Source organism: Equus caballus, chromosome 18, assembly GCF_041296265.1.
Source record: "Equus caballus isolate H_3958 breed thoroughbred chromosome 18, TB-T2T, whole genome shotgun sequence".
Lineage (NCBI taxonomy): Eukaryota > Metazoa > Chordata > Mammalia > Perissodactyla > Equidae > Equus > Equus caballus.
In genome coordinates, this window is record NC_091701.1 from 45,413,768 (window position 1) to 45,441,627 (window position 27,860).

The 27,860-nt window shown below is 36.5% G+C and overlaps 1 protein-coding gene across 3 annotated transcripts in view; it reads right to left on the reverse strand.

The window, feature by feature from the left end:
• Nucleotides 1–242: 242 nt before the first annotated feature.
• The window catches only part of GRB14 (growth factor receptor bound protein 14), a 121,148-nt gene continuing 93,530 nt past the window's right edge, over nucleotides 243–27,860 (reverse strand). For 2 of the 3 annotated variants that reach the window (XM_023623038.2, XM_001493621.6), the window contains 11 exons: nucleotides 25,369–25,490; nucleotides 23,418–23,492; nucleotides 20,552–20,689; nucleotides 15,953–16,063; nucleotides 15,666–15,761; nucleotides 9,564–9,644; nucleotides 4,733–4,849; nucleotides 4,570–4,642; nucleotides 4,337–4,424; nucleotides 1,852–1,945; nucleotides 243–624 (listed from right to left, as the gene is read on the reverse strand). In XM_023623038.2, the coding sequence (XP_023478806.1) occupies nucleotides 478–624; nucleotides 1,852–1,945; nucleotides 4,337–4,424; nucleotides 4,570–4,642; nucleotides 4,733–4,849; nucleotides 9,564–9,644; nucleotides 15,666–15,761; nucleotides 15,953–16,063; nucleotides 20,552–20,689; nucleotides 23,418–23,492; nucleotides 25,369–25,490 (1,142 nt within the window). In that variant the 3' untranslated portion in view covers nucleotides 243–477. The remainder of the gene's footprint in view (nucleotides 625–1,851; nucleotides 1,946–4,336; nucleotides 4,425–4,569; nucleotides 4,643–4,732; nucleotides 4,850–9,563; nucleotides 9,645–15,665; nucleotides 15,762–15,952; nucleotides 16,064–20,551; nucleotides 20,690–23,417; nucleotides 23,493–25,368; nucleotides 25,491–27,860) is intronic. The other variant, XM_023623040.2, reaches the window with a different exon arrangement.

The window sequence follows — 27,860 nt, forward strand, 5'->3', positions numbered from 1 at the left end:
CAGGTTGTGGGTAGCTTTTTAATTGATAACCAGTTTTTATTACACTTTTTTAAGCTACAAAAAAAAATAGTGTAATTGAAATTCAGTCTGCAAATAATTCATCCTGAACCCCCAATTTTTTTTCTTATTTTGTGGTTGAGAATTCTAATGTTGCTATGGTAAATAAGGAAGAAAGATGTTCATAATGTGCATATTTGAAGAAAATATTACAGTAACGTAAAATGATACAAGAACACACCAAATCTTTTTTTCCCCAGGTTTAATTTTAACTAATGAATTTTAAATGATGAATGTACTGTCAATCCAAATCTTTGCTTATTTGCAATGCACAAACTATTTTTTGTAACTTGTAGGTGAAATAGATTCTTTTCACCACGGCAATGCTTCCATTCTTATTTATGGTCTTTCTTTTCCCTTTCTTTTTTTCTTTCTTGAGTCCTTTTTCTTCAACAGTTTAATAAGTCTCTTTTGGTTTGGCTAAAGTGTAATCCTAGCACAATAATGTTTCAACTTGCAAGGAAGAACGCCCTTATTGAGTTGATAGAACTCCACCAGCTGGATTAGATCTGTAAATCTCGTGTGGCCGTCATCCAGGGTGTGGAACATTTCACCCTCGTCCTCCACCTGCAAGAGGAACAATAACAAACTCGTAAGAAGGACAAAATACCCAGAAAGATAATCATATTCTATTGCACACTGTGTCTTTATATGTCAAAACTGACAAGTTTACAGGACTAAAGGGCAGTGAAAAGAATGTTATGGTGTGTCCACTTCTTCTTTGTAAGTTTGCTTGCATTTAAAAGAAATATCATCTGATGCTAGCGTTAGCAGTGTGGTTCTACTTTCTCCACCTCCAATTCTCCCTATGTTCTGTAGTTAGGATAGCGTGACTAATCTGAATCAACAAACAGAGAAATCTGCACTATGCAGTGTAAAAATAAAAGATTTTAGTGCTCCCATTTTACAGAAATTAATTTCCAGTTCTAAATGGTGTCTACCTAACAGCCACACTTAGTATATTAAAAATGAATATTCACATAATTTGTATCAGTAAATTAACTGTGAAACAATCAATTATTATGTTAAGGGAATGACAGTTGTCTTTTTGTTGGCAGTGAGGTCTTCTGGCACTAAGCAATTCATACTTGCCAGGGACATTACTCACACAATCAACGAAGCAGGGAAGATATTTCATGTGGACTTTGGATAATTTAAAAAAGAGGCCATTCAAAAGGAAGCACTAGCAATTTGGCAATCTTATGTAATACTTTGCTGAAAGTGGACTGACTCTCTATTCCACGCTATCCGGTTCCAATACACAGATCACTTGCATACACACATGCACACACACAGAGCAGCAGCACAAGCACCAAAAATCCCACAGCAAGTTGTGCCACTCAGAAGCAGAATTAAAGAATTTTTTAAAATATGCTCAGAATAGTTTAAATGTTCTCCAGTTCTGCAGCACCTGTGTATCTATCATAATGATCACAAAACAAAAAAACATCTTTGAGACAAGAAAGGAGAAATGGTTTTAAAAAAATGGTTTTTAAAGAACCACTAGTAGAATTCAGAAAGAATCTTTAGTGGCCTTTTAACAATAGGTGGCATGGGGTCTACACAATATTGCCAAATCATATTTCATGGAAAAAGGGAAATTTAATTTTTACAATTCCTGTATTTGTTATATTAATTCAGGCTCATAAAACCATTTCTGCCAAACTTAAGTCTAGTCAAAGCGCAAGCTCCCAAGTTATATTTAATAAAAGACCCAAAGAAAACCAAAGTTTCCAAAAGCGTATGCATTAAGATCACCTCTAATATACGAATGTGAAATCACAAATTACTTACTGGTATAATTTGAAAGTGCTTTATTTTTTGTCCATGACTCATTGACAGTACGAAAGTTTTGGGGTTGCTCTGACTATCCCGTACCAAGAAAACTCTAAAGAGAGAGAAGGAATTTCAATATATTTCTACATTTACTCATGGATTTCATCAAAATATAGTGTGAAACAAACCCAGGAAGTATCTTTATAAATGTAGCCAGAGTTTTCCTTTACTGTGTATTAAATTATGGAATTATCCAACATGGTAAACAACATGGTATGACATAGTCTGATACTACAAAACTGTTATCAGTGCTAATTTAATTTTAATAGGATAAATATACATTTGTCAGACTGCTTACAATAACCAATATAATGCTATGTTGGCATCAATAATTAGTGTTATGTCCTTTTTCTACTGGGAAATTGGTTATTCACATGTAACTCTTTCGTACAGAGAATAGGGTATTAGCATATTGTTTTCTTAGTTTTTGGGTCATGTTAGTCCCTGAAAAGAATACCTTATTTAGAATAAAATCTTTTTTTTTTTCTTGGTGAGGAAGATTGGCCCTGAGCTAACATCTGTGTCAATCTTCCTCTATTTCGCATGTGTAACGCCACAACAGCATGGCCTCATGAGCAATGTGTAGGTCCACATCCGGGATCTGAACCTGCAAACCCCAGGCTGCCAAAGCAGAGTGCAAGAACCTAACCACTACACCACCAGGCCGGCCCTTAAAATCATTTTTTAACCCCCTCTTCTACACTGGCTCCCCTTTTTTTCTTTTGATTCTGGTTCCTACTGTTACACACACAACAGAAAGTGAGAAATAAATATATTCTAAGAAATCAATCCCGAAATCATTTATTAAATGTTTGAAGAAAATGTTTTAAGTGAAAGAAATACCCAAACAACATGTACTTTAACCTTGAAGAATGCAGCAGAAAACTTCTTTAACGTCAGGCTAGAAAAACAAGACATGGCTTAATGACCTAAGAGAAAAATGCTGCCAGGCGTGGATTCTTATTTACTGGCAATACAGTGCAAAACCAGCTTTGTATTAATTGTTGGCAAACAGACTGTGCAAACAGTCCCCACTGGTGACTCCAATACTAATCTCACTGTGCCTGGGCAAAGAGGCAGCCAAATTTGAGCCATCACAGATGTCTGACGAGATTATCCATTTCATCTGTGCTGTGTGAGATTCCGACATTACATCATTGGGAGATGGGACAAAAGGGAGTTTCACTGGCAAATCAAGCTGTTATTCTCTCCCCACTCCTGAGCAGATCACCAGTACCACCTAGTGGACTGCTTGGCATCATTGCATCTTTCCAAAGGCGTACTAAAAAAAATTTTTTTAGTTAAAAAATTTTAAAAGTAAACATACTGTCATTCTTTATGCAATTATTTCATTCAATTTACAAAAACTGGGCTCAGAAATAATCCTCCAAAACATTTTGACAATTCCTTGTGGTTTATTTCTTTTCTTGGTCTCATCAGATCGTAATTCTGCTGATTGTTCAAATTTATATCTAAAAAGACTGTGCTCCATGCAGAGAAGCATATTAAAATCTTTCCTTATTTAGAGTCTAGGGAAATGCTGACTTGCTATTAATAATCTTCCAAGTGAAGACGCATTTTATCCAAATGTCAGTATTAAATCAACTTGAAATCTTGGCATCATTTTAAGCCAATCCTTGAAAATATCAGATCCCATCAGCCCTTGTTTAAATTGATGCTGGTTTTATTTCTCATCCAAACCTCAATACAACCTCCTTAATTTGTACTGCACTTAAGAAGAGAATTTAGCCAGTATTATAGGAAGTATCTGAAATACTGAATAATTTGAGAAAAAGAAAATTCTTCGGATTATAAGTCTTTCGTAATATATTTTATATTTCTCCTGTATCTTCCATGGTACCCCACTAAAAGATAAAATGAGAAACAGTCAAGATGTACTTTTCGCATAGGTTTATATTACTTTAATCTGCTAAAATTTAAAGAAGAGAAAATAGGCATGTAAACAGAAGAAATAAAGCAAACAGTGTAAATATATATGAAACAGCTTTTTATTTAACACACCCTGCATCAAACTTAAAAACAAAAAAGAAAATGTAAGATAAGGTCACGACACAAACCATACTTTGCAATCACATTAATTATATATTCAAATCAAAATGTTGACATCCAAAAACAAGTTCAATTTTTTTTCCCCATGTACTAATATCTGAGATGCTAATACTGGCACAGAATGGGTAATACTAGTGATCATCGGTTAAGAGCAGAGCATCTTATTCAGTTATCTGTTCATTTATGCACAAATACTAAGCACATACTATGTAACAGGTATTATATAGATGTTGCTAGGATACAATGGTAACCATCCTTATACAAAGTCAATTCTGTTTTAATAAGCTGATGTCAAAACTCTTTGTGTGTGTGGAATAAGTAATTACTGATTATAGGAGAAATCAAAATGACTACCATTCACACTCGAACATACCCATCCACAAGTCCTTGCTGAATAATCAATCGCTGAGCTTCATCTCTAGAAATTTTGTGGTGAAACCATGGTTGGGACCGGTGGATAGCTGAAGATAAAATGGAGGGATACAAAGCTTTGTTTGAGATAATCATAACTGAGGTATATGTACTTTCCACCATAACCCCTCAGTGGCTCCATCTAAACGCACACCTATGCATCCGTTCAGTCCCAGTGAATATGCACAGACATACCCATGTTTGTGGTGGAACTCTGTGAAGAGGCAGTGGGGCTACCGTGAGTGCCCAGGCGTAAACATCCTTTTTTCTGCACAAGGAAGGGGGAAACAAATTTCAACTTTTTGGGTGAAACAAACTCAAATCATAAATAAGTTGAAGAACTTGAAGTTATTTGTACCCTCCAAGCAAGTCCTTCTTCAACAGCAACAGACAGGGCTTCTGTGGGATTTTCTATAACTCTGCTTTTCTGGCCTGAGAAGTCCATTGCTACCAAGGAATTCTCTGATATACTTCTCTGGAAAAAAACCACAGTTTTTACCATGAAAATATGCCTGAAGTTGTCTTTCAGTGCTTTGCCGGCAATATGTTTCCATTCTAGGATGTGGTTCCAATGGTGGCTAGCAGAAAATTAAAAAGTTAAAAATACATGTTCAAGATAAAATGGTGCTATCAAATATCTTGGTTAAAGAGGTTACACAGTTATTTGTTAACATCACCGCATTAAGTGTTGAATAAGAGATTAAAAGCTTTCAAGGTAAGCATGTCTTTCTCCTATAACATCCCTATCTGTACATATTCTTTAGTAAAAAGGGAAAAACACCAATTTAGAAAAGAATAATCCCTCTGTGGCTAAAAAGAGCCATTACTTCTGAACTCATCTCTCTATTGAGCTTTGAGATTCATCAGTTATCATTTAAATATCAAATCTATCAACTTATGAAGCAGTTTATTATTAAGATTCAAGCTACACTAAAGCTATAACAGATTGAGTTATATCACTTCTTTAGAAAGAAATAATACTCATATTTTATAACGGAACAAACTACAATATGTGTTTTAAAAGTTTATCACCTCAACTTTCGTCTTACTTAGAAAATGAAATGTAGTGAAATAATTCAGGTAACTCCATAATACTAAAATTTCTGATTTAATATATGAATACTTTTTCATCTTGTGGGGATGAATATGGCAAAATGAGAGTTGCAAAAATAAGTCTGAATAACGAAAGAGGAAGTGATATAAAAGGAAGACATCTTTAAACAAACATAATTTTAAACAAGTAATAAAGTCGTCTTTTCGCCAATTAGTTTTTGTATTCATATTCTCTGAAGATGAAAATAAAATATTCAAAACCTGGACCTTATTTTTATTTAAAAAATATGCCATCTGAAGTCATGCATCCTAAGAAAAGCCAATTGTCAAAATCTCCAGTCAACAATGTCACTCAGTTAACAAAAATTAAAACTCTAAAAAAGACAAAACATTCAAGAACAGCATGGACAATGTTTAACAGGTTTTTTTCACTGGTTAATAGAGATGCAAGACAAAAAATGGAGTTCTGATGATAAAGGATGAGTCAATGTGCACATGGAGACTTGTGGCTTAAGACCGCTGCCTGTCTCCTCCCATGGATTCAGCCACACCTAGCTTGGTCAAATACACTACAGTCAAATGTGTGCTTGAAACAAAATCTCGTTCACACAAAAAAACTGGCGGGCTCATTTATCACCACATCCACATCCCACTGTATTAGCATTTGCTATTTCCTCTTCAAACCATGCTATAGTGGTCCACAATCTTATTACGGTTCATCTTTATTTCTAGAGATCCAGCGTGCAATCTTTCATTTGCTACAGGAGCCTTTTTAACTGACAGCTGCTCTTTCCAGACAGATGCTGTCTCTGTAATCTCTATTTGCTGTCACACCTTACTTTGCCCTTCTCACCCGGTGATCTTCTGTGCCGGGCTGTGGACCAGTCGGATATACTTTTGCTTTGCCGACACTAATGAAAAGCTTCCACCTGCTCAAACCACAGAGTAACTAATCTCAATCATAATGATAGCTTTATCCTTATAATATCTCTACTTCACATGCCAAGATGGGCTCTGTAATCGCAAGGTCCTGATAACATAAAAATGCTGTTAGGAAAGAAAAATAAACATAACTAGTTGTTCTTAGTGTTTTTTTTCCCCTAGAATATGACAGGTCAGAACGCAAAACAAGATCCCCCGTTCCATAATTACTTGACATAAGTAGGGAGTCTACAAAACAAATAAGAATTTTCATTTGCTACACTAACTACACTAGAGGAAAACACAGGAATACAGCAAATGTCTCCGACTGAATGGCAGGTGGTGGATGAAACATTAATAGTTCACCTTTGGTGGACAAAGAAATGGAAGTGAAGCAAAATCTGACTTGAACTCAAAAGGTCATTTTCAGCTCAATTTCTTTCACATAGGAAAGTGAGGTTGATAACATTCAGAACCAGTGTATTTCTCAAATATCTGTCCCTTTTGCTAGCTTTTTTTCCTGGTGGGATAAACAGGGAAAGTCCTAAAAAATAGGTCCATGATTTTAATGGCATGCCTGTCTTTTTAAGAAAGAAGTGGGTTGGGTACATCCTGGATTGCCCAGGCCACACTTTGAGATCAGAGCCAGTCACTCTTAGGGAGGTTTGGACGTAAAACATTTTTCAGACAGGTGAGCTAGGTGGCAACTAGTAGCCACATACTCTCGCTCACCCCATTTGAAAGATCCAGATAAACCTGCAGCACGGTCCTTAGCAAGAGGGCACAGAATTTCCTCAGATATTGTTTTCTCATCTGCTTCATACAGAGCCACAGGACATCAGAGATCGATTTTAGATCAATTCTAGAGACTATGCAACCATCTCCCTTATTTTATACTGCAGGACACCAGGGACTCGACCAAGGTCACACAAATAGCTTATGGTAAAAGCAGTAACAGCTAGGCCCTCTGACGGTTCTTTTATGTACCACAGCGCGTGAGGTACAAGGAAGAAACTGCAGTCTGGAACATCTAGCTCAGGGTCAAAAGTGAGAAATAACAAGCACTCGAGCAGACTTGTTTTCCCCATCCCCTCACTCCAGCCAGGGCCATACTAACAGAGGCACCTTTCAATGAATCCTTTGTTTGCCCTAAAAACAACCAAATATATTTGGCTTCCTGAAATATCTGCTATGATTCTCATTTCAAAGGTTGATAGGGGTGGCTACTAGGTGATGTTCATTATGGTATGAGCAAATTTTTTTTCCTCATTTCCCTCCTCAAAACGTATCCCTGGAGAAGTTAAGAAGATAATATTCTTCTTTTAGAAACATAACTAAAGTAAACTAAGTTTTCTATGTTGTTCACCGAAAATAGTGCCTGGATGAAAACTGGCAGAGGCAGGTGAGGAGCACTGGCATCCACTATATAGGTCACTGATTCTTCCAGGATAATCTCAAAAGGTGGCATTCTGTCTAGACACCAGAGTAAACACAAATGCCTGCTCAATCTTCTTAGTTTCCTTCATGAAAATTAAGAAGAGTGGCGATACAATTCTTAAATGCTATTCCCTCTGATATGACAACTGGCACACAGGATGGGTCCTCACCACACAAGCACCTAAACTACTACTCCTTCAATCCCTCTTTCCAGCCAGATTCACTCAAGGAGCGTCTTTTCCTATACACGGGGTTGAACAAGTTAAGCTACTCTAACCAAATGACACTATCATATACATATTGATCTACAGTAGGATCACCTTCAGTGGAAAGAAGGTGAAGAACACCATACTTGTATGCTAATGATAATGATAAGACTAGAAAGCACTTTGTTTATAACAATTGTTTCCTATGATTAAGAAGACACTAAACAATAGTTGCCTCCAAATGAATGGCTGCTATTAATATGCTCAGTCTAATCACTTTAGACTCTCAAAGACATTTAGAAGGATTTAGGAAAGGATTAAGATATAAAATTCATTATTCTTCATACATATATGTGTGTATGTATATATATATATATATATATATATATGAATTGAAAGATAAAGGTAAGCTGACAAATTGTAAAAATACTCACCTTCAAGCGACTGCTTTTATAAATATTCATTACATTCCTTAGTTCCTTATTTTAGGGCTTAAAAGTAATTATGATACAAAGATGAAAAGTTACTTTTCCATAACTTAAAGCAACGGAACTAGAGAATTGGAGTTCTTTTCCCATATTAGTCTATCAGGCTTCATAATCAACATTATTTCATGCCTCATTCCTAGAACTGAGCTCTTCATCTGCTACATTACATGAGGGGAAAAGTGCCTTCCTTGGTCACAGCCATGAAGAGCGTATTTTTAACCTAAGTGCAAATGCAGCACGTTAGCTGATTTGTAACAAACGCACATACAGCCGAATTCCTAATACACTCAATATTAAGGAAAGCAAGCAAAACTAGCAGAACATAAACTTTAAGTTCAGAAATAGATTTCTTATGCTAACGCGCAGGAAACTAAAATTAGGTCCTAAAGAAGGGAACAATGTCTCTGTATGCATCTGCAAATAAATAGCAAGTTGCATTTAGTACAAATCTGAGAAGTGGTGCTAGACTTAATGTAATGCACGACCTATATCTTGGCTCGCAGTGTTTGGGCTTCCTGGAGAGCAGTCTGCTTTTCAAGGACCTGGAAACTTTAAAAATTTCATTGTTAGAAAGCCAGAATGCAAAAGAGCCCACATGCGTCTAATGTGGCTTTTAAAATTCCAAATCATTGGCATCTTTACATTAGGCTATGCAAATCTCAGAATACTAAAATCAATAAACCCACAATCAAAATCAATAATTCAGAAAAATTCCACAATCCCAAGGAAAATGTTCTATAAATTATCTTATTAAGATCTAATCCTCAAATGTAATGACATAGAATGACTCACATAATTCTTTTAAATATTTAAAAATTTTCTTTAACAAACATTATCTATTTTAATTGAATACTTCATGTATACTTTACTGCTCTGATTTTATTATATAGGATGCAATCATATAAAATCCAAGAATAAATAATTCAACATAACATTATGATAGGATGATGCCAAAGAGTTACTTTACTTGACCAAAAGGAAAGAATATAAATGTATTGTAATGTACACTTATAACATAAGGTAATTGCAAATTAATATAAAGTAAATATAAAATACAATATAGGTTCAAAAATATGGTCCTTACCATGGGTGAGATACTCTGAGAACTGCAGCCACTTCTACCTTGATATGGATGCATGTAATTCTGGTACAGCTGCATGCCATACTGCAGAATAAACAAGCAAAAACATTCCCACACTTTTACTACATAATTTATGAAAATTAACATTTCGATAATTATATATCATCAAAACAAAAAATAAAAATTATGTTTTCCTTAAAATAAATAAGTGAAGCAACCAAAATTTTGAAAGGTAAACTTTTAGTGCCCTACAATGATACAGTTAAAAAGACAGTGTTTACGTGGACCCACACTTAAGGTCTAGCTCACTAGTAGAAAGATCTGGAACTGACATTCCTACTCTTTATTCTTAGTACCAAAACCATTTGGAGTGGTGCATCACCTAGTGATAAGAAAGCTCACTTGGGAAGGGTGCCAGGCTTTACTGGTACAAAGACACCAAAAATCTTACACATATGCTAAGCAAACACGGGTAAAATTTACTGTAACTGTTCAATGTCTGATTGATGAATTACATTGTCTCTTTAGTAAATCCATAAACTTGGCCCTATGTTGAACATTCTTGGCACTGTATCATCCTCTGGTAACAATACTCTTAGGGCACTCTTAATTTTTAGCTTTAAATTCAGGGAAATCAAAATATTGGGGAATCAGGCTAATTTCAGACAAAGGGTCACAAAATACAATGTAAATGACAGTAGATAAGAACAGCAACATCTTTACTTTCAGGTGGCAGCATCATAAGAACTGAGCTGCCACGCTACAGTTGGAAAGTGGGTCTGGTTTACTATTCGGTTATCTGTTTGAAAAATATTAAGAATGCCAACTGCCATGATCAGACTTATCTTGCAGGGTTCCCCATCAAAAACTAGAACATGACCCTCCTTGATTTAAGTCACTCTGTTTAGAAAAAAAAAAAAACAAAAAAAACAAAAAACAGAAAGAAAGAAAGAAACCAATGAGACAGACAGGCTATTTTTTGGGCTACAGTCTGCAATTCTCTCCATTTCATGGAGCAATAATGAACTTAAAAGCAGGTCCTATATAAAAGAGATTGAAGAGACCCCATGGAATCCAATCTTACCCTTAGGATGAATTCCATTTAAACAGTCCAACAAAGCTGTTTCTCTACTAAAAGCTATTTCCTTAAAAGCAGTTCCAGAAAAGTGGATATATTTGATAATTAGGCATAAAATCAGAGAGGGGTGAGGGAAGTCACTGTTCTCAAGATTTTGCTTTTAATATGAATACAAACCCACACTCATTTAAAATTCTCTGTGTTGACTTCTTTATCCAATTATTTCCCAACTTCCAAAAATTATTTTTTAATTTAAGGTGTGATTGACATTAATGGGACTTAATGAAATTTATTTTAAATCAACTCTGAGCCTACAATCACTTTAAAAAGAAGACAGAGGAGCTTAATTCCTAGTCAAGTTCATTTTGGAGAATATACAATAACCTCCAACCAACACTTTCACAAGGTACACGCTGCCTGGCCACCTTTTATTTATCTGCAGTGAAAAGCCTGCTACCTACTAATAAGACTGTTTTCTTCAAAGACGTATTGTCCCCGCTACCTGTGGGGTTAGGCAGTTGCTTCTGTGCTGTTGGAGGCCTTTAGCAGGCATTTAACTCTGACCGAGGGGTAGGGCAGGGGTCACTTTAACATTTCCCTGTCCTATGGAGGGGCAGATAAGGGACCAAAATATGTTAGAGAGAAGCTAGCAGAGTTCTAATTGAAGGGAAGGGAAGTAGACACCATGTAACTAGGACACTGTACATGAGCAAATCTCCCCTTTTCTAAGTCTCAGATTTTCTATGATTCTATATGTAACTAGAATTTCTCCAAAGAGAATGAGAGTATCTTCATCTGATGCTACAAGAAGAGTTTACCTGTGCATATGAAAGAGAAAGCAAAATAAAAATAAAACAAGAGGCCAAATTCTTGGTAGAGGCTATTATCTAATAAGCAGTGTATAATGAAAACAAGAGAGGCACTTCCAGTCCAGCCAACAGAACATGGACTAGTCTCTCCCTGCTCCTCCCCACGAAGTACAATGATAAACGCTAGAAATAACACAACAGACACCCAAAGGAGACCATCAAAAGATACCTCTAACACAAGGTGAGCCCAGCTGCACCAGCCTGGGGGGTCAAACAGGTGCCCCACTGACAATAAGCTGCAAGGGAAAACCAACTCACTCCCCTATTAGAGTGCCTCAAATGTGTCTGTGATGCGACACCTGGCTTCCTGTGTCTGGACATTGTAAAGTGCAGAACACATCATATCACTTTCCTGTTTGAAACTGTTCAATGGTTTCTAATTGGCTCCTCACTGATGCCTGCCTCCTTCTCGAGCTTCATCTGGAAAAGCTTTACCACAGTTAAAACAAACAAGGAATACAGATATGGGAGGCAGAATAATAGCTCCCATAGATGTCCACATCCTAATGCCTGGAACCTATGAATATGTTAGGCTACCTGGCAAAAGGGAATTAAGGTTGCAGATGGAATTAAGGGTGCTAATCAGCTGACCTTGAAATTAGGTAATTATCGAGGATTATCTAGGTAGATTCAATGTAATCACAAGAGTCCTTAAAGAGGGAAGCAAAAGAAACAGAATCAGATAAATCAGATAAATGGGCAGTATAAAAAGGACTGGGCCGGACATTGCTGGCTTTAAGGGTAAGGAAGGGGCCATGAGCCAAGGAATTTAGGCAGCCTCTGAAGACTGGAATGGGCAGGGGGAAATGGATTCCCCCTTGGAGCCTCCAGAGGAGAATGCAGCTTAGTTGACCCCTTGGTTTTTAAGCTGAGAAGACCCATGTCAGATTTCTGAATGACAGAGGTGTAGGACCATAAATTTGTGTTGTTTTCAGCCACTACATTGGTGGTAATGTGTTACAGCACCTATAGAAAACTAATACACAGAGTATTTTTAAACCAGGCATCTGTGACTTAAAGGAGGCTTTGAGAAGAGTCAGATAAAAGAAAAAAGTGAGAAGGGGACAATCTTCCAGAAACTAAGCCTTCTAGATATGAAAGGATCAAAGAAAGCTTTTCCTCAATTCTTAGACACACATTTCTTTTCAAATTTTAACATCTATAAATTTGCCTAGTAATCTAAGGTATCCTATCTTCACCGTGGACCAAGTGACTTGTCATTGCGTGAAATCTTTGATGGGATCAAGAAGGCATTAGCATCAAACCTTGCAAAACGGATGTCAGTGGCTAAAAAGACAAGCCCACAGACCATGGCAGGGCACTCAACTGACAAGTTCTGCCTCCCTAAAGCTCTTGATGGCACAGAGCTGAATGGTCTGTGAAAAATATGGATACCTATGACTCTGAGATGACAAAGATTCAGAAAAGCTAGACTTAGAATATGAAGAAGTTTTAAAGATACCCCAACCTACTTATTTCACATACATATTTTCACATTTATCTGTGTGCACACAAAATTGATAAATGACAAAAATACAGGTCTATAATTCTAAATAAACCTAAAACAACTACTTAAATGAAAATAAAAATTATAAGTGATACGAAAGCATCATATAATTTTATTGGCATAATTCTCTTCTATTAAGTTATGCAAAAAATAATGGAGTATTCTAGTAAAATCAATGGTGTGTTAGATTCACTGAAAGACTGTTTAAAAGAAGGGGGCTTACCATCCACTTCTGTGTTGGGTGTCTGACTTTGAGCCCAAGTTAGAAGGAACAAAGACTTGGCTAACAAGTTTGGAGAGCATCTCCTCTACAAGCCTAGCCTCATTTCCAGAGTTCTGACAGAAGGGGAGGGAAAACCAGAGACCTCCAGGCATTTTCTCTACCATAACTACGATGGGGCCAAGTCTTCCAAAGGGTGCCAGCCTCCTATCTACGAAACAAGAGGACTGGATGAAGTCAGCGGTTCTTAATCAGGCAGGCAAACACCCGGAGCTCTCCTGCTAAAACGGGTTTCCCCCAAGGCTGGGGCTGGGCCAGCTGGAACTTTAGAAAGCTCAGGTGTTCCAATCTGGTTCTACTTACTACTCCCTTGACTGACTGCTTTCCAAGACTCTCTAAAGTTCTTTTTTCTTTTTTTTAAATTGTATGACAATGAGAGTAACAAAGAAGCAACTACTTATCATGACGATTTCAAAGAGTTAAGACTCCTAAGCTTTGTTGAAACGGAAATCATGCTAGTCATTTTAATAGGATGCTATTGTAGAACAAACCTCTTGCAAAAAGGTAACTAAAGTAGCTATTTGCCACAGTAGCAAAAGGAAGCAAACTTCATAGTTAATCCAAAAGCTTCCTTTAAACGCTTTTTAAAACTTTCTTCCAATACCACTTCACACCCACTAGGATAATTAACAACAACAAAAAAGGAAAATAATAAATGTTAGTGAGGATATGGAGAAATTTTGAAATTCTCATTCATTGCTGGTGGGAATGTAAAATGGTTTGGGCCACTGTGGAAAACATTTTGGCAATTCCTCAAAAAGTTAAACCAGAGAATTACCATACAACCAACAATTCCATTCTTAGGTATATATGTGAAAAATTCAAAACTGGTACTCAAACAAATGTACCAAATGTACAAACGTACAAACGTGTACACACATGTTCACTGCAGTACTATTCATAATACTCAAAAGGTGCAAACAATCCAAATGTCCATCAATGGATAAATGGATAAATTATTTATCTAACATACATACACATACAATGGAATATTATTCAACCATAAAAAGGAGTGAAGTTCTGATACAAGCTACAAAGTGGATGAATCACAAAGCAATAGGCTAAGTGAAAGAAGTCAGACACAAAAGATCACATATTGTAGGACTTCATTTCTATGAAATATCCAAATAGCTAAATCCTAGAGACAGACACAGACTGACGGTTGCCAGGGGCTGGGAGTAACTGCTGAATGAGTACAGAGTAGGTAATGAAAATGCTTTGGAGCTAGATGGAGTTGGTGGCTGCACAACCTCTTGAATGTACTAAAGGCCACTGAACTGTTCACATTAAAAATAGTTAATCTGGCTAATTTTATGTCAGATGAATTTCACCTCATTTTTAAAAAGCTGAAAGACTAATAAATAAAACTTTCTTCCAAACTTGGTACAACAATTAATCACTCTGATTCTGATTATTCTGCCCTTCTTCAAGAAGAAATGGTTCATAATCTTTTTTTTTGTTTTTTTGGTGATGAAGATTGGCCCTGAACTAATATCTGTGGCCAATCCTCCTCTTTCTGCTTGAAGATTGCCACTGAGCCAACACCTGTGGCCATCTTCCTTCATTTTGTATGTGGGACACCACCACAGCATGGCTTGATGAGCAGCATGTAGGTCCACGCCTGGGATCCAAACCTGCAAACCCTGAGCTGCCAAAGCAGAACACATGAACTTAACCTCTACACCACTGGGCCAGCCCTGTGGTTGATAATTTTTATAATTTATATGTGATTTCCAGATACTATGGAAGAAATCAGTTCTGTTTCTCTTCCCTACCTACCTTTAGAACATTCTTACTCCTTTCAAAATGCTCACTAACAAACTATGTTTATGGAAGTTCTAATATCTACTTAGCACAAAGGTAGATGTTTAAAAAATATATCTACAGTAAAATTCATACAATAATTTGCGTTATACTTAAACTAGAAAGTAATTTGTACAACACTTAAATGAGACATAAAACACCTGCACTAAACATGCCCAGGTGGGCACATTTTAAATACACTTCATACAGATTAATGGCAATGCTTTCAAAATGCACACTAAGTCGTGTACAGGAGAAGTTTCAATCAGTTACACTGGGTATATATGTAATACTCTTACAAAAAATAAAAGTCAGAACATTTCTAAAAAGGAATACTTACTCCACACAACAAAGCTAAATGTACTGGATTATTCCACTTTACTCTGCAAATGTTCATCTTTTAGATAAAAAAGTAAAATATACACATTTGGTGGTGGTTCATTTTCTTCTTTCTCATATACTCACACAGATGCATAGTGAGTCTTTGTGTTTTGAAATACAGATATTTTCAAACTCTGATGGTCCTCCCAGCATTTAAAATAGAAACGCACGCCTGCAGCGAGATTACCTTAAGCAATCTAATCGCGGTCACCCAGCACGTCCTACTCTGCTCTTCTTCTGCACAGAGCATTTTCAGGTCTCGCGGCCCTCCCGCTTTGTGAGGCTAGAAGGCCACAGCACATTGTTTATCGTTAATGCATATCTCGAAGGTAACACCTGTTGAAATAAAAGTCACTAAAATTCTCCTATATATAAGAGAAAGCTGTCTCTTTTCAAAAGAAATTAAAAGAAACTCAAGCTTACCTAAAAGGCTGAGGCTTGCTTTATTCATCTATCAAAATATTAAGCCTGTACCTTAAAGCAGAATCCATAGTTAGTCGGCGCTCCATGTTTTTTTTTGCCTGCCAGTGACATATATATATCACTATTGCCAAATTCGCTGAAAAACTGCAAATGCCGTGGTTCCTTAAAAAAAAGTATATGTTAAGTGTTGAAGCAGACACATGTTTTCACACTACCTCTTTTGTATTTCTATTATATGACATAATTTACCCCCTGGCAAAAATTATTCCAAATAATGTCACAGAAACAAAAGGGAAGAAAAACTAAGTCATTATATCCTTAAATAACCAGGAGCTTGATACAATATTATGTAATTTGAGAAGTGGCAATTTGTTTATAATTTAAACTTCCAAAATACAAAAAACCACATCTTCCTATTTTAAAATTATTCTCTTTAACCACTATTTCAAGGAATCTGAGGGAGAGAAGATAACAAAGAATGGCTTTTGAAAATGTTTTCCTCGTCCAGGTTTCAAATAATGGTAATTCAACAAAGAAGATAAGGTTGCCTTGCACTTCCACAGCAGTTAGAGGAGAAGGAAAGCCGATGACTCCTGCTTCATTCAGAAAAGACCATCCTGCCGTGTGTTCGGCCCAGTACACCACAGCAGGCAACGAGATAGACAGCATGACTATCTTCCCTTCCAAAAAGAAGGAAGCCTGTCCCAACGAGTTCAGGAAAATCACCTGGCAGGGGAATGTGTCTGATCTTCAAGGCAAAGTGGAATCATAAACGGCTATTTCTTCCCTGGTAAGTCCATGAGCTTTAGAGCTGGTCATGGGAAATCACAGGGTCATGTTATCCTATGATAGGTTAATAACTTGGAGAAGGGCTTAATTCTGGGGTTGAATGTATAATCAAAACTGACCAAAATGCATTTCTTCTTTAAAACTTTGCTACCGGTAGTACAGTCCCAGACAGGCAACATCAATATCACCTGGGAGCTTATTAGACATGCAAAATCTATGGCCCAACCCAGAACCACCCACAGAATCGAAATCTGCATTCTAACAAGATCCCAGGTGATTCATGTGCATGGACACTTGAGAAGCAGTACTCTAAAATAAAACTAAAGAAAGAAAACCGCAATTTGAGCAACTCATTCAAATCCAAACCCAAAGAAATTCAGTCATTTACCAGCAGGCTATCCCGTGCCTGATGACTGGGAGAGCAAGAGTGAGAGCGAGTTTCTCTGTATGTCACTGTTTCTCCGTGCATCACTGTTCTTAGGCATTTGATCTAATGAATGACTGTTCCCAATTCCACAGGAAAATAAGGCAGAAAAGAAAACTGTTGCAAGAAACTCAGCCCAGGGCCCTTGGAACAAGGGAGGAGGAAAGGTACTCTTATTGTCATGGCCTTTCAAACTTTATTCCTTGACAGACACTGATTTACTAGTAAAAAGGTCTGATTTGTACGAAGATGGAATAAAATCATCCCTGTGCACTGATACTATAAAAGTCAGTGCAGCTGAGTCATTCAGACGTAAGACAACGGCAGCCAGAGAAACAGTGGACGGCCATACGAGGCATGAGAAGTTTTCTCTCTTGACTGATTTTTGTTCCATGATTGCAGACACATCAAGGCTTATGACACTAAGACTACACTAAGACTGGCATGGTCAGCAAGAGCTAAGCATGCACAATGTGTATGTAAGGGGAGAACTGGAGAGGGGGGTACTTAAGATGTTTCTCTGGAAACATAAGTTATAGCCACATCTGCAAGGCTCTTGCTGTGATTATCTAACTCCCACGTAGCCTACATCTTTAGAAAGTAAAATAAATTATGACTTCTCACAGAAAAAGGACAGGAAATGATCTCCTTGCCAGGTAGGAATGCCGTATTAGATATCAGATAACCTACATAATTTGTATCAAGGTCATAATCCTTGAGGTTATCTAATACCTCAAATTTCCTTTTTGAGAGGAACTTAAAATCATTTTCATGTATAGCCTATGGAACATGAGCTCATTAGGCACAGGCTAGCGAGAACAGTATTACGTACTGATGCATAGCAGAGTCAGACACTATGCTGAAAAGAGCTAAGGTATGGACTGAGACTAGAGATTTGATGCTTATAATTTTGCCTAGCCAAGGGGAAGACCATTGTAAGGACAAAAGAATGGATCCAACAGAAGGAATAAACGCTGTCTTGTTGTATAATGGATGGGGAGGGACAGGAGGTGAAGGGTGACGTAAAAATATAATGGGCAGTTGATTTTAATGAGAAACTTGTTGAAGAGGTAAGAATTTAGGAATTAAAGAGACATTATCATATCTTCCAGTGAAGAATCACTAGAAAGACACTGAGACAGATATGATTACTGAATTCAGAAGCCACTTTTCTGATGGTCCAGAAAACTGGGAAAGGAGCAACCTCAATAAAATGGTTAAGAAAAAGTCTAAAATCCTAATTACAAAAACGGATAATCATTCATCCTAACATTATGATAGGAAAACTTGAAAACTAGTTTAAATGTTCAAGGAAAATTATTTAAATGCGTCTATAAGATAGAATACTAATAGTCAAGCGATACACACTTAAAACGAAAGATTTCTGTAAGGGGATGGGTTACTAAATTAGTAGAGCCCCATTCCATGAAGACTTCTACGAGTTACAACTCAAGGAAACACACAACACACACACACACACACAGCAACAAAGGAAAACTGTATATGAGGGCAAGGAGGAAACTATGAAAGAACAGTTCAGGAAAATATGGAAAAGAGTCAAATATTATTCCTTTGAGGCTCCAAATCTCCCATTAGTACCACTACCCAAATATCTGGTCTCCATCATTAACTGCGTTCTGGGGATTTCCTTTTGGATGCTTCAACCTCAACACAGTATATCTAGAACTAAAATCATTATCTTATCTCTAACATAGTGACCTTCTAGCAAACCTTCTATTCCTGTTTATTCTATTAAATCATTTTCTATTTCTTTGTTTCTTTCTCCAAAAACATTTTTAAATGCATCCTCTTCTTTCATATCAATCAGTCAGCAAAACCTGGCCACTTACCACTTAATCTTGCACCCATCCCTTTCTTCTCCCTCCACTGCTCATCCTAGGTTAGATCTTATCACCTCCACCCTAGATTATTGAAATGATCATCTAATTAGCCTCTGTGTTTCTAATCAATCTCTCTCCCTTCCTCCTACTCTCTCCCTGCCTCCCTTGCTCCATCCCCCTCACTCTCTTTTTCTCTCTCTCTCCATCTCTCTACTTGATGTTTTAAGCTCCCTATGGCCATTCTAATCTTTTTCTGACTTGATCATTTCACTCTCTTGCTCAAAATTTTTTACTGGCTTCCTGCAGCGAGTTGAATGATAGCCCCCAAAATGATATGTCCATGCCCTAACCCTGAGAAACTGTGAATATGACTTGATTTGGAAAACGGGTCTTTGCATAGGTAATTAAGTTAAAGATCTCAAGATAGGATCATCTTAGATTATCTGGGTCAGCCTTAAATCCAGTGACTATGTCCTTATAAGAGACACACAGAGAAAGAGGAGAAGGTCATTTGAAGACAGAGGCAGAGATGGAGTTAAGCATCACAATCAAAGAGGCACCTGGAGCCATGACTGGCCAAGACATAAAATCCTACTGCAAATTAAAGGATCAAATAATGAGAATGAGAAATAAATAATGGATGAGCATTTCCAGCATATAAGAAAAATAGGAATTTGCAAATTGAATGTGTATATTGAGAATCAAGCCAGATTTATCAGGATATATTTGAACGTACCTAGGAATATGGCAGGGAAATTACTGAACACAAATGAATAGAACAATATCTGAAAAATAGCCAGGGAAAAATGACAGTTTACCCATAAAGAATCAACAATGTTGTCATTGACAACAATGGATTAAATGAAAATAGAATTAAAATAGCCTCTCACGAAAACTCTCAAAAGTAGTTCCACTTAAAAGATATCAATGTATTGCATAAAATGTCAACACTTATAAAACATAGACCATATGGCAGAGTCAACATTGACTAGACTACATAGAAACACAGATCACATAGCGCTGAGCACTGTGGGAATTATATAAGTGATTACTTATGTGTGTATGGACATCTGCAAGCGCATGTCTCTATAACTGTATATACAAGCACACAAATAAACAGATATATTTACCCCTGATCATAACATAACTTCCTCTAGGAATTTATAATCTAGCTAAGGAGCCAAAACTAACACACTCAAAGGAATTAAAGAACTGTTATTACTAACTGCATCAACAGAAGTTCAGAAGTGGGCAAGACCAGTCATATGACCTGAAGTAAAAAGAAAAGACGTGAACTATGCTGGGCCTCAAAATCTTTGGCCTAGGATGAGGAGAAAGGGGTAAAATTCAGAGTGGGGAAGAAATGAGCAAGGTATGTGGTACTGTAATGAGAGTACCTAGATTCCATCAAACAACGTATGTTGAAAATAGTGGTAAATAAAGCTGAATAGTTTTTAAACAGATTATGGCAAATGTTTGGAATTCAAAAACATTACCAACTCCTGACATCAAGTAATAACGTAATAAATAAAGCAAAATCCATTTTAACTTACAACTTATATAAGATTCATAACACACGACTGATATTTCAATTACCTTTGATGTCCCTTTAGTAGAAAAATATAAACCAGATCTTCTCAGAAGGAAGTAAATCTTTTTCCAGGACTTCTTTCCCTGTTCTTTTGCATGTAAGAAGCCATGGATTTCAGGATATGTGCTTGAACTCAGAAACATCTGAAAGAAAAATCAGACATTCTCATACTGTTTTTGAATCAATGATACTGTACTATATACTAATCATGCTAAGATTTCAAACAGAAACACGTAAAACCTAACAATGTCAATACCACTTACATGCCATTGCAAAAATGACAATATATACACAACAGGAAATAAGTCTTTCGAGTTCCAAATGAAAATATATTCACAAAATATACATTCTAAGGGATCAGTACTTGACCAAACACCAAAATTATAAGCTATCTGAATGTCCATTTGAAAAGCTGGACTTCATCTATGGAGTTAAATCCTGATATTTTTCATCCTTTTCTACGATTTTGCTTGAGAACCTATCAACTTCAACTTCATATGGTCTAAGACCACAATCCTGACTTCAATTATTCAATTATTAAGAAAGCTGAGCCAAGTTCACTCCCTTCATGAGAGGAAAACAAACAACCTCTTCTTTGTCCTCTATGGTTCTCAGTGGTGGGTGCCAATGGCAGATTGTGTTTTCCAAAGAGAACTGCAACAATATCTTCCATCCTACATGCTCTTCTGCACAGTAATCTTGCCAATGAATCAGGAAACGGAGAGTCTGTTTCTCCAGCCCTTGAATCTGAGTAAGGCTTGTGACTGCTTTGACCAAAAAATATGGAACCAGTGACAGGTGGTTCTAACTGTAGTCCTTAGCTAACCTGAGGGCTTCCGGGGCCTCCACTACTTAACTCTCGGAAGCTAGCTGTCACATAAGAAAAGTGACTAACCCTGAGACAGCTATGTGGTAAGAAGCCCAAAGCAACTAGAACAGGCCTGAAGGAGGAGACATCATGTGGCGAAAGAAACATCAGGAGTACCAGGCACACAGTGAAAAGCCATCTTAGAAGGGGATCCTCAACCGCACTGGGAGTCAATGTGCCTCAGAGATGAGCCACCGGTTAAAGCCTTCCCAAATTCCTGACCCATAAAATTGCTGGCAAAATGTGAGTGGGTACTTAAGCCATTAGCGTTTGGAACAGTGTGTTACACAGGAATAATTAGCTGAGACGGCAGGCATGTGTTGGTCAGGAAAATGCGAATGAAAAGGAATGGCTCTATCCGAGTGGCTGTGCTCAGCATCTTTAATAAGACAGTGAAATGCATTAGTGTCTCATTAAAAGAAGAAAATAGAAATCCCTATGAATAAACAAATGCAAAATGGAAAAACTGAAAGTAAGAGAAATGATTAGCTAAAACAATGTAACATATTTTAAAAGGCCACTCAGGGAAATGCTGATAGTAGATATTTATGTTTTTTAAAGTAAATTACTAAAAAAAATTAAATTTAATGAGCCACAGATATTAATTAATTGACATGCAAAACAGGCAAGTAGGTTTTTTAGTTTTGAGTGCTTTCCAAGTTATTAAACCAAACCAATTAAATTTTAAAAAGGGAGTCATAGAGGTCACACTGGAAAAAGAAGAAACGTTTTAGAAAGTGGAAACACTGCCTCAGTGGAGAGAAGAGGTCAGGGGCACATGCAGGACTATCTGATTTCAAAGCTAAAATTTTTCTTGTTTTTATAAATGAATATTAAGGTAATATAACTATATTATAGGAGAACTTGGGAAAGGAGACAGAAGAAAAACTCCAACCTACTGCCCTGTCACAATACAGTAGTGAAGCATCGAGAAGCCCTGAGAGCTGGGGTTCTGGGGCCCTGCCCTAATATTCTGATGGGGTGCCTGTGAAAACCCAGTAGCATATAAGTAGCTTTTTCAAGAAAAATCTCTTGAGGCTAACCCTATTTCTAAAATATTTTGAAGTGCAAAAATTAAATATAACCTATTAGAAAACACATCTGTGATAAACAATATATTTAAATACCAATATATTTAAAGTGCTATCTATACTGGAAATATTAAGTCTTTTTCATCAAAGATCAGAGAATACCGAATGGGTATGGGGATGCCCAGGGCTTCACTCAAACAGCAACCATTACATAAACATTGCTCAACATTAACCTGTTAACAACTGTAGAGCTTCTGATGTGAAATCGACTAGTCTATCAAAAACAAAATCGCAACTGAAATCATTCTTTTATTGCAAGAAAAATGTCTGGGAAAATGATCACCTAAAGCCACTGCCAGTTTGGAAGAAATGAGCCCAACAGATGCAAAAGTAAAGAGATTTTTAATTAAATAACTACATTCGTAATTCAGCAAATTCTACAAAATTCTACTGAAGTATTTGTATCATAGCTATTATAAATGTAGCTATTACAAATGTGAGTGCAAGAAATAGATCTATTCTGTATCTTTTTTCTCCTTTCATTTAATTGCTAAATATCTTATCACAAATAGGGGTTCAGGGCATTTATTATAAAAGTTAACACTAATCTGTTAGTAAAATATCTACAATTTACGGGGAATTTTGATTTTTAAAAAAACTAACGTAATCTTTAAACATATCACAGAGCAAAACTCTGGAAGTTTCCTTTCACGATACGTTTTAAATGCTAAAAATCCTTTGACAATTGGCCAAAACTGGGAATAATAATATTGTTGGAGGCTTTATCAATTTAGGGAATTCTTTATGCAGGTTTTGTCCTTTTCTTTCCTCTTCTTTTCTTTTTCGTTTTACCTCTAGCAAAAATTAACCATTCTAGGCATAACATTTCAAAATCTGGGCATGTTTATACATATTTTAAAGTTTCCCTTTTCTATGTTATTACTTACATACTTTAACGAAAATATATTTTACCTGCAAAATCTGTGTGGGGGATATTTCACCATTGGTTTCAGTTGCAAAAGACACCATATGCTCTGGAAAAAAATACTGACGAAAAGATACAAGTTACATTATCACAAAACCCATGCTAGAAAGATTCAGATATGACCAATATAGTAATCTACAGCAAAAGTTCTTCAAATCAATGTGTTGAAATTCACCCAAAGTGCTTGTAAAAATGCTGGTCCCTGGACTCTACCTTCAGGTATCTTAATGAGACAAAAAGAGTAGGGCCCAAAGATGAGCAAACCCCTCAGATGATGCTGATGCACAGACTCCTGTACGTCTAGTTACAAAACTCTGTCCTCGGGGTGACAGTGTGCTTGCTCCCGTCTCTTGTCCCTGAGTCCTGCGACGGCTCCAGCAGGTATTAAAAGACTATCAACTCTATTTTATAAAGTCAAGGATCATAGAAGTAAAGGGTACACCCAAGGTCACAGCCCACAGTGCAGAGGAGCAAGGGCTTTGACTGGGGCCAGGGAGCTGAAAGTCCAGTCCTTTCCACCTACTGTTTCTCCAAACTTGTATGATCATAAAATTCACCCAGGGCAGTTGTCTAAAACAGGAATTCCCAACCCTCATTCCCGGAGTGTCTAATTCAGTAGGTCTGGGTAGGTCCTGGATCCTGGGTGTTTAAAAAGCACTCTCTTCCTCCCCTAGGTAATTTTTATGATCAGAGAAGTTTGGGAAAATACATTCTACTATACTTCCTGTAAGACAGGGTTTTTCAACAGTAGTTCTATTAACATTGGTCTAACAACACTGTGTTGTGGGGGGCTGTGCTGTGCATCGTAGGGTGTTTAGCAGCATTCCTGGTCTCTACCCACGAGCAGCCCTCCCCACCTCCTAGTTATGACAACCAAAAACGTCTCCAGACATTGTCAAATTGCCCCCTAGTTGAGAACCACTGCTATAGGCCTACAAACTGAATGCACAACCTTGTTTAAATTTAAAAAGAAAGATAAAACCAAAAACGAGCACTAAACCATATGCCTTTAACTATGACTTTTAAATTCTTCCTTTTAATAAAGATTCACAACAAGAAAACAGTTTCCCTTCAAATTCTAATTCTGTTTAATTTTTCTCAGGACCCTTCTTTGTCAAAGATCATCCCATTATGTTTCTATTAATAGGTTCAAATAAAAGAGAAAGTAAGAGGTCTTTCAGGGTTTGAAAATATTCTATTATGGTGTGTATCATATATTTTTCATAAAGGATCATTTCAATCCAATTATCCAAAACTTAGTGTAAAAATATGCTACAGCTGCAGAGACAAAAACAATTTAAAATAATGAGCCCAGAGGCTATTCTGACTTCTCCAGATCCCTAATCTTCATTAGAATGTGACATACATTTATTTTTTCTTTCAAAGAGAACTATAATGAAAGTACTATTTACTAGATAATGCACTGGTCTTTATCTCATTTCTACTTAGCTCAGTAATTATTACACTGAAAACAAAATACTTTGGAACAGCAAGACTCACGTCAATCTTAAATATCTGGCTAAGTTACAACATTCCCAACAATGATCAATCTGTTTTTACTTTTAAAAAATTCTTATTTAAATTTCCTAAATTCTGTGAAAAGTGTTAAACTATAATATTTTGGAAACTGCTTGAGGATCTCTAATAATCTATTCCCCAAACCAAATGTTTAGTAGTTTTTTCTTTTTCTTAAAAAGAAAGAAAAAGAAGCAATAGTTGCCCAAAACTGTGTGTCTGAACTTCTGTGATGATGCTGACTAATCACTATTAGAGTAAGAAAAAATGTGACTATAATTTTAAAGGACCAGAATTCTTACCTACAATTCACCAAATAGGGAAGTGTATTTTACTTATAGGGACTCTTTTCTTCACATAAAATAAAATAAAATTTAACTAATTAATTTATTTTTCATAACTATCAATGGGGATTTTACTTACCATTGGATTTTTAAAGAATTCATATTTGGCATAATTTTTTCTAAAGTATAGCTTATTTTCTTCTTCCATTCCCCAGTTAGACAGCACTTCAATCACCAGCTCATGGTCTTCTATTGTTCTTTCTGTAAAGAATGTTTCAGTGAACACGTCAACAAATAGACAAGATAGGTAGGTAGGTAGATAGACAGACAGACAGGTAGGTAAACAAATATATAAGGATATAAATATTCATAAACTATATAAAATATATTATGCATCTATCTTTATTAAACATAGCAAATTTCAACTCAATTCTGAAATAGCCAGATGGATAAAGTTCTCACCAATTTTGAATTAATAATGTTGATTTTTATGCCAAAACAGACTGCAACCTGAAGAGGCAAATGACATAAAATAGCACAATGCACTCTTTGCTAATTCTCAATCTCCTTTTATTGCTATGTAAATTATAAGTTGGATAACAAATCTACATTAAGAATATGGAGCTATTCTTTTTTTCTCTAATTCATCATGTTGCCAAAATTAAAATATGTGCCTCAAGGCTGAACAATTCACCTCATTAAGAGACAAAAAATTTTGACAGGTTCAATATGCATTTAAGACACATAATATGGAAAGCTAAGAAAAATTAAAACAAATGCTTTAAAAGGAAAATTTTAATGCAAGTACACAGAATCTTTTAAGAAACCTAACTTCTTGTGGCACTTACACTTCAAAACTAGTGTTCAGGCAAATATATTTTTTATTAAGAATGAAGATGGGGGGCTGACCTAGTGGCACAGTGGTTAAGTTCGGGCGCTCCACTTTGGTGGCCTGGGGTTCACTGGCTTAGATCCTGGGTGCAGACCTACACACTGCTCATCAAACCATGCTGTGGTGGCATCCCACATACAAAATAGAGAAAGACTGGCACAGAAGTTAGCTCAGGGCCAATCTTCTTCACCACAAAAAAATAAAAAGGAATGAAGATAGAAGGAAGATAGGTAGGTAGGGTGAGAAGGCTCTTACGAGAAAAGGCACTTAAATGAAATAAGCAATGACAACTTTAAAGAGGTAAATATAACACTCAAAATTCCTATTTTACTAAGAAACTATGATATTCATAGCAATACTATTCATAATAGCCCCAAACTAGAAACTACCCAAATGCTTATCAACATGAAAATGAATAAATTGTGTAAAATCACACAATGAAATATATACTATAACATATAACTGTATGCATAAATTTCATAAACATAATATTAAATGAAAGAAGTCAGACACAAAGAGTACAAATTACATGATTCCACTTATATAAGGCTCGACACAGGTAAAACAAATTTGTGGTGTTAGAAATCAAGATCATGGGGAGAGAGGGTGAATGGGCAGGGGCAGGAGGAGAATCACTGGGTGGGGGTAATATTCTTTTTCTTGATCTGGGTGTTGTTGGATCCTCAGATATATATCTGAGAATTCACTGAGTTGTCCATATACGGTTTGTTTACTTTTCTTGAGGTATGTCATACTTTAATAAAAGGTTAAAGAAAAGTAACTGTGAAATTACTAACGCAAAACAGGGAATGGAGAACAGCCAAATAAGGAATATAGAAATCTGCTTTTTTAGGTGCCTCTAAGACCTTTTTAAAAAGTACCTGTGTTTCAGAAATTCAACACTCGGGAGTGATCTGTGACCTACAACACCCGAACCCTTGAAAGTAATGTCATACTTAAATAGAAGCTTATTCATCTGAAAGGAAGTTCTTGTAAGAGTGTTCAATGAATACGGATGAGTTTGAGCTAAGTGTTTATCAACACTCTGGGTCCTGTTCCTAACTCCCATTGCTCTTTTTCTGTCTCATCGACAAGCCCCTGTAGCTCCTTCTCCCTCCTAAGAGGCAGTCCTTGGCTCAACGCTTTTCCTTCCCTTTCTCTAAACTAATTCACTCTCCCCTCTTCAGCCATCACGTCTGTCAAGTTCCTTGAAGCAAAATCTCAGGCTACGGTTGTTTTAACTCATATACCAGGCCTAACTGCCAGACTTTCCACCACCTCAAACACAGAATGTCTAAAACCAAAGTCAGTATGGTGGCTCTTCAAAATATTAAACAATTCCAGCAATTCCACTTTCAAGTATACAACCAAAAGAAGTGAGAGCAGGGACTGGAACAGATATTTGTACACCAACGTCCACAGTATCATTCACAACAGCCAAAAGGTGGAAACATCCTACTGTCCGCCAACAAAGGAATGGATAAACAAAATGTTGTATAGACATAAAATGGAATATTATATGGATATATTATATATATACTATATATATATTATATATATATATATATAATGGAATATTACACATGCTACAACATGGCTGACCCTTAAAGACCTTAAAGTAAAATAAGACAGACACAAAAGAACAGATACTGTATGATTCCATTTACATGAGGTACCTAGAATAGACAAATTCACAGAGCCAGAAAGTAGAATGGTGACAGGGACTGGGAAGGAGGAAT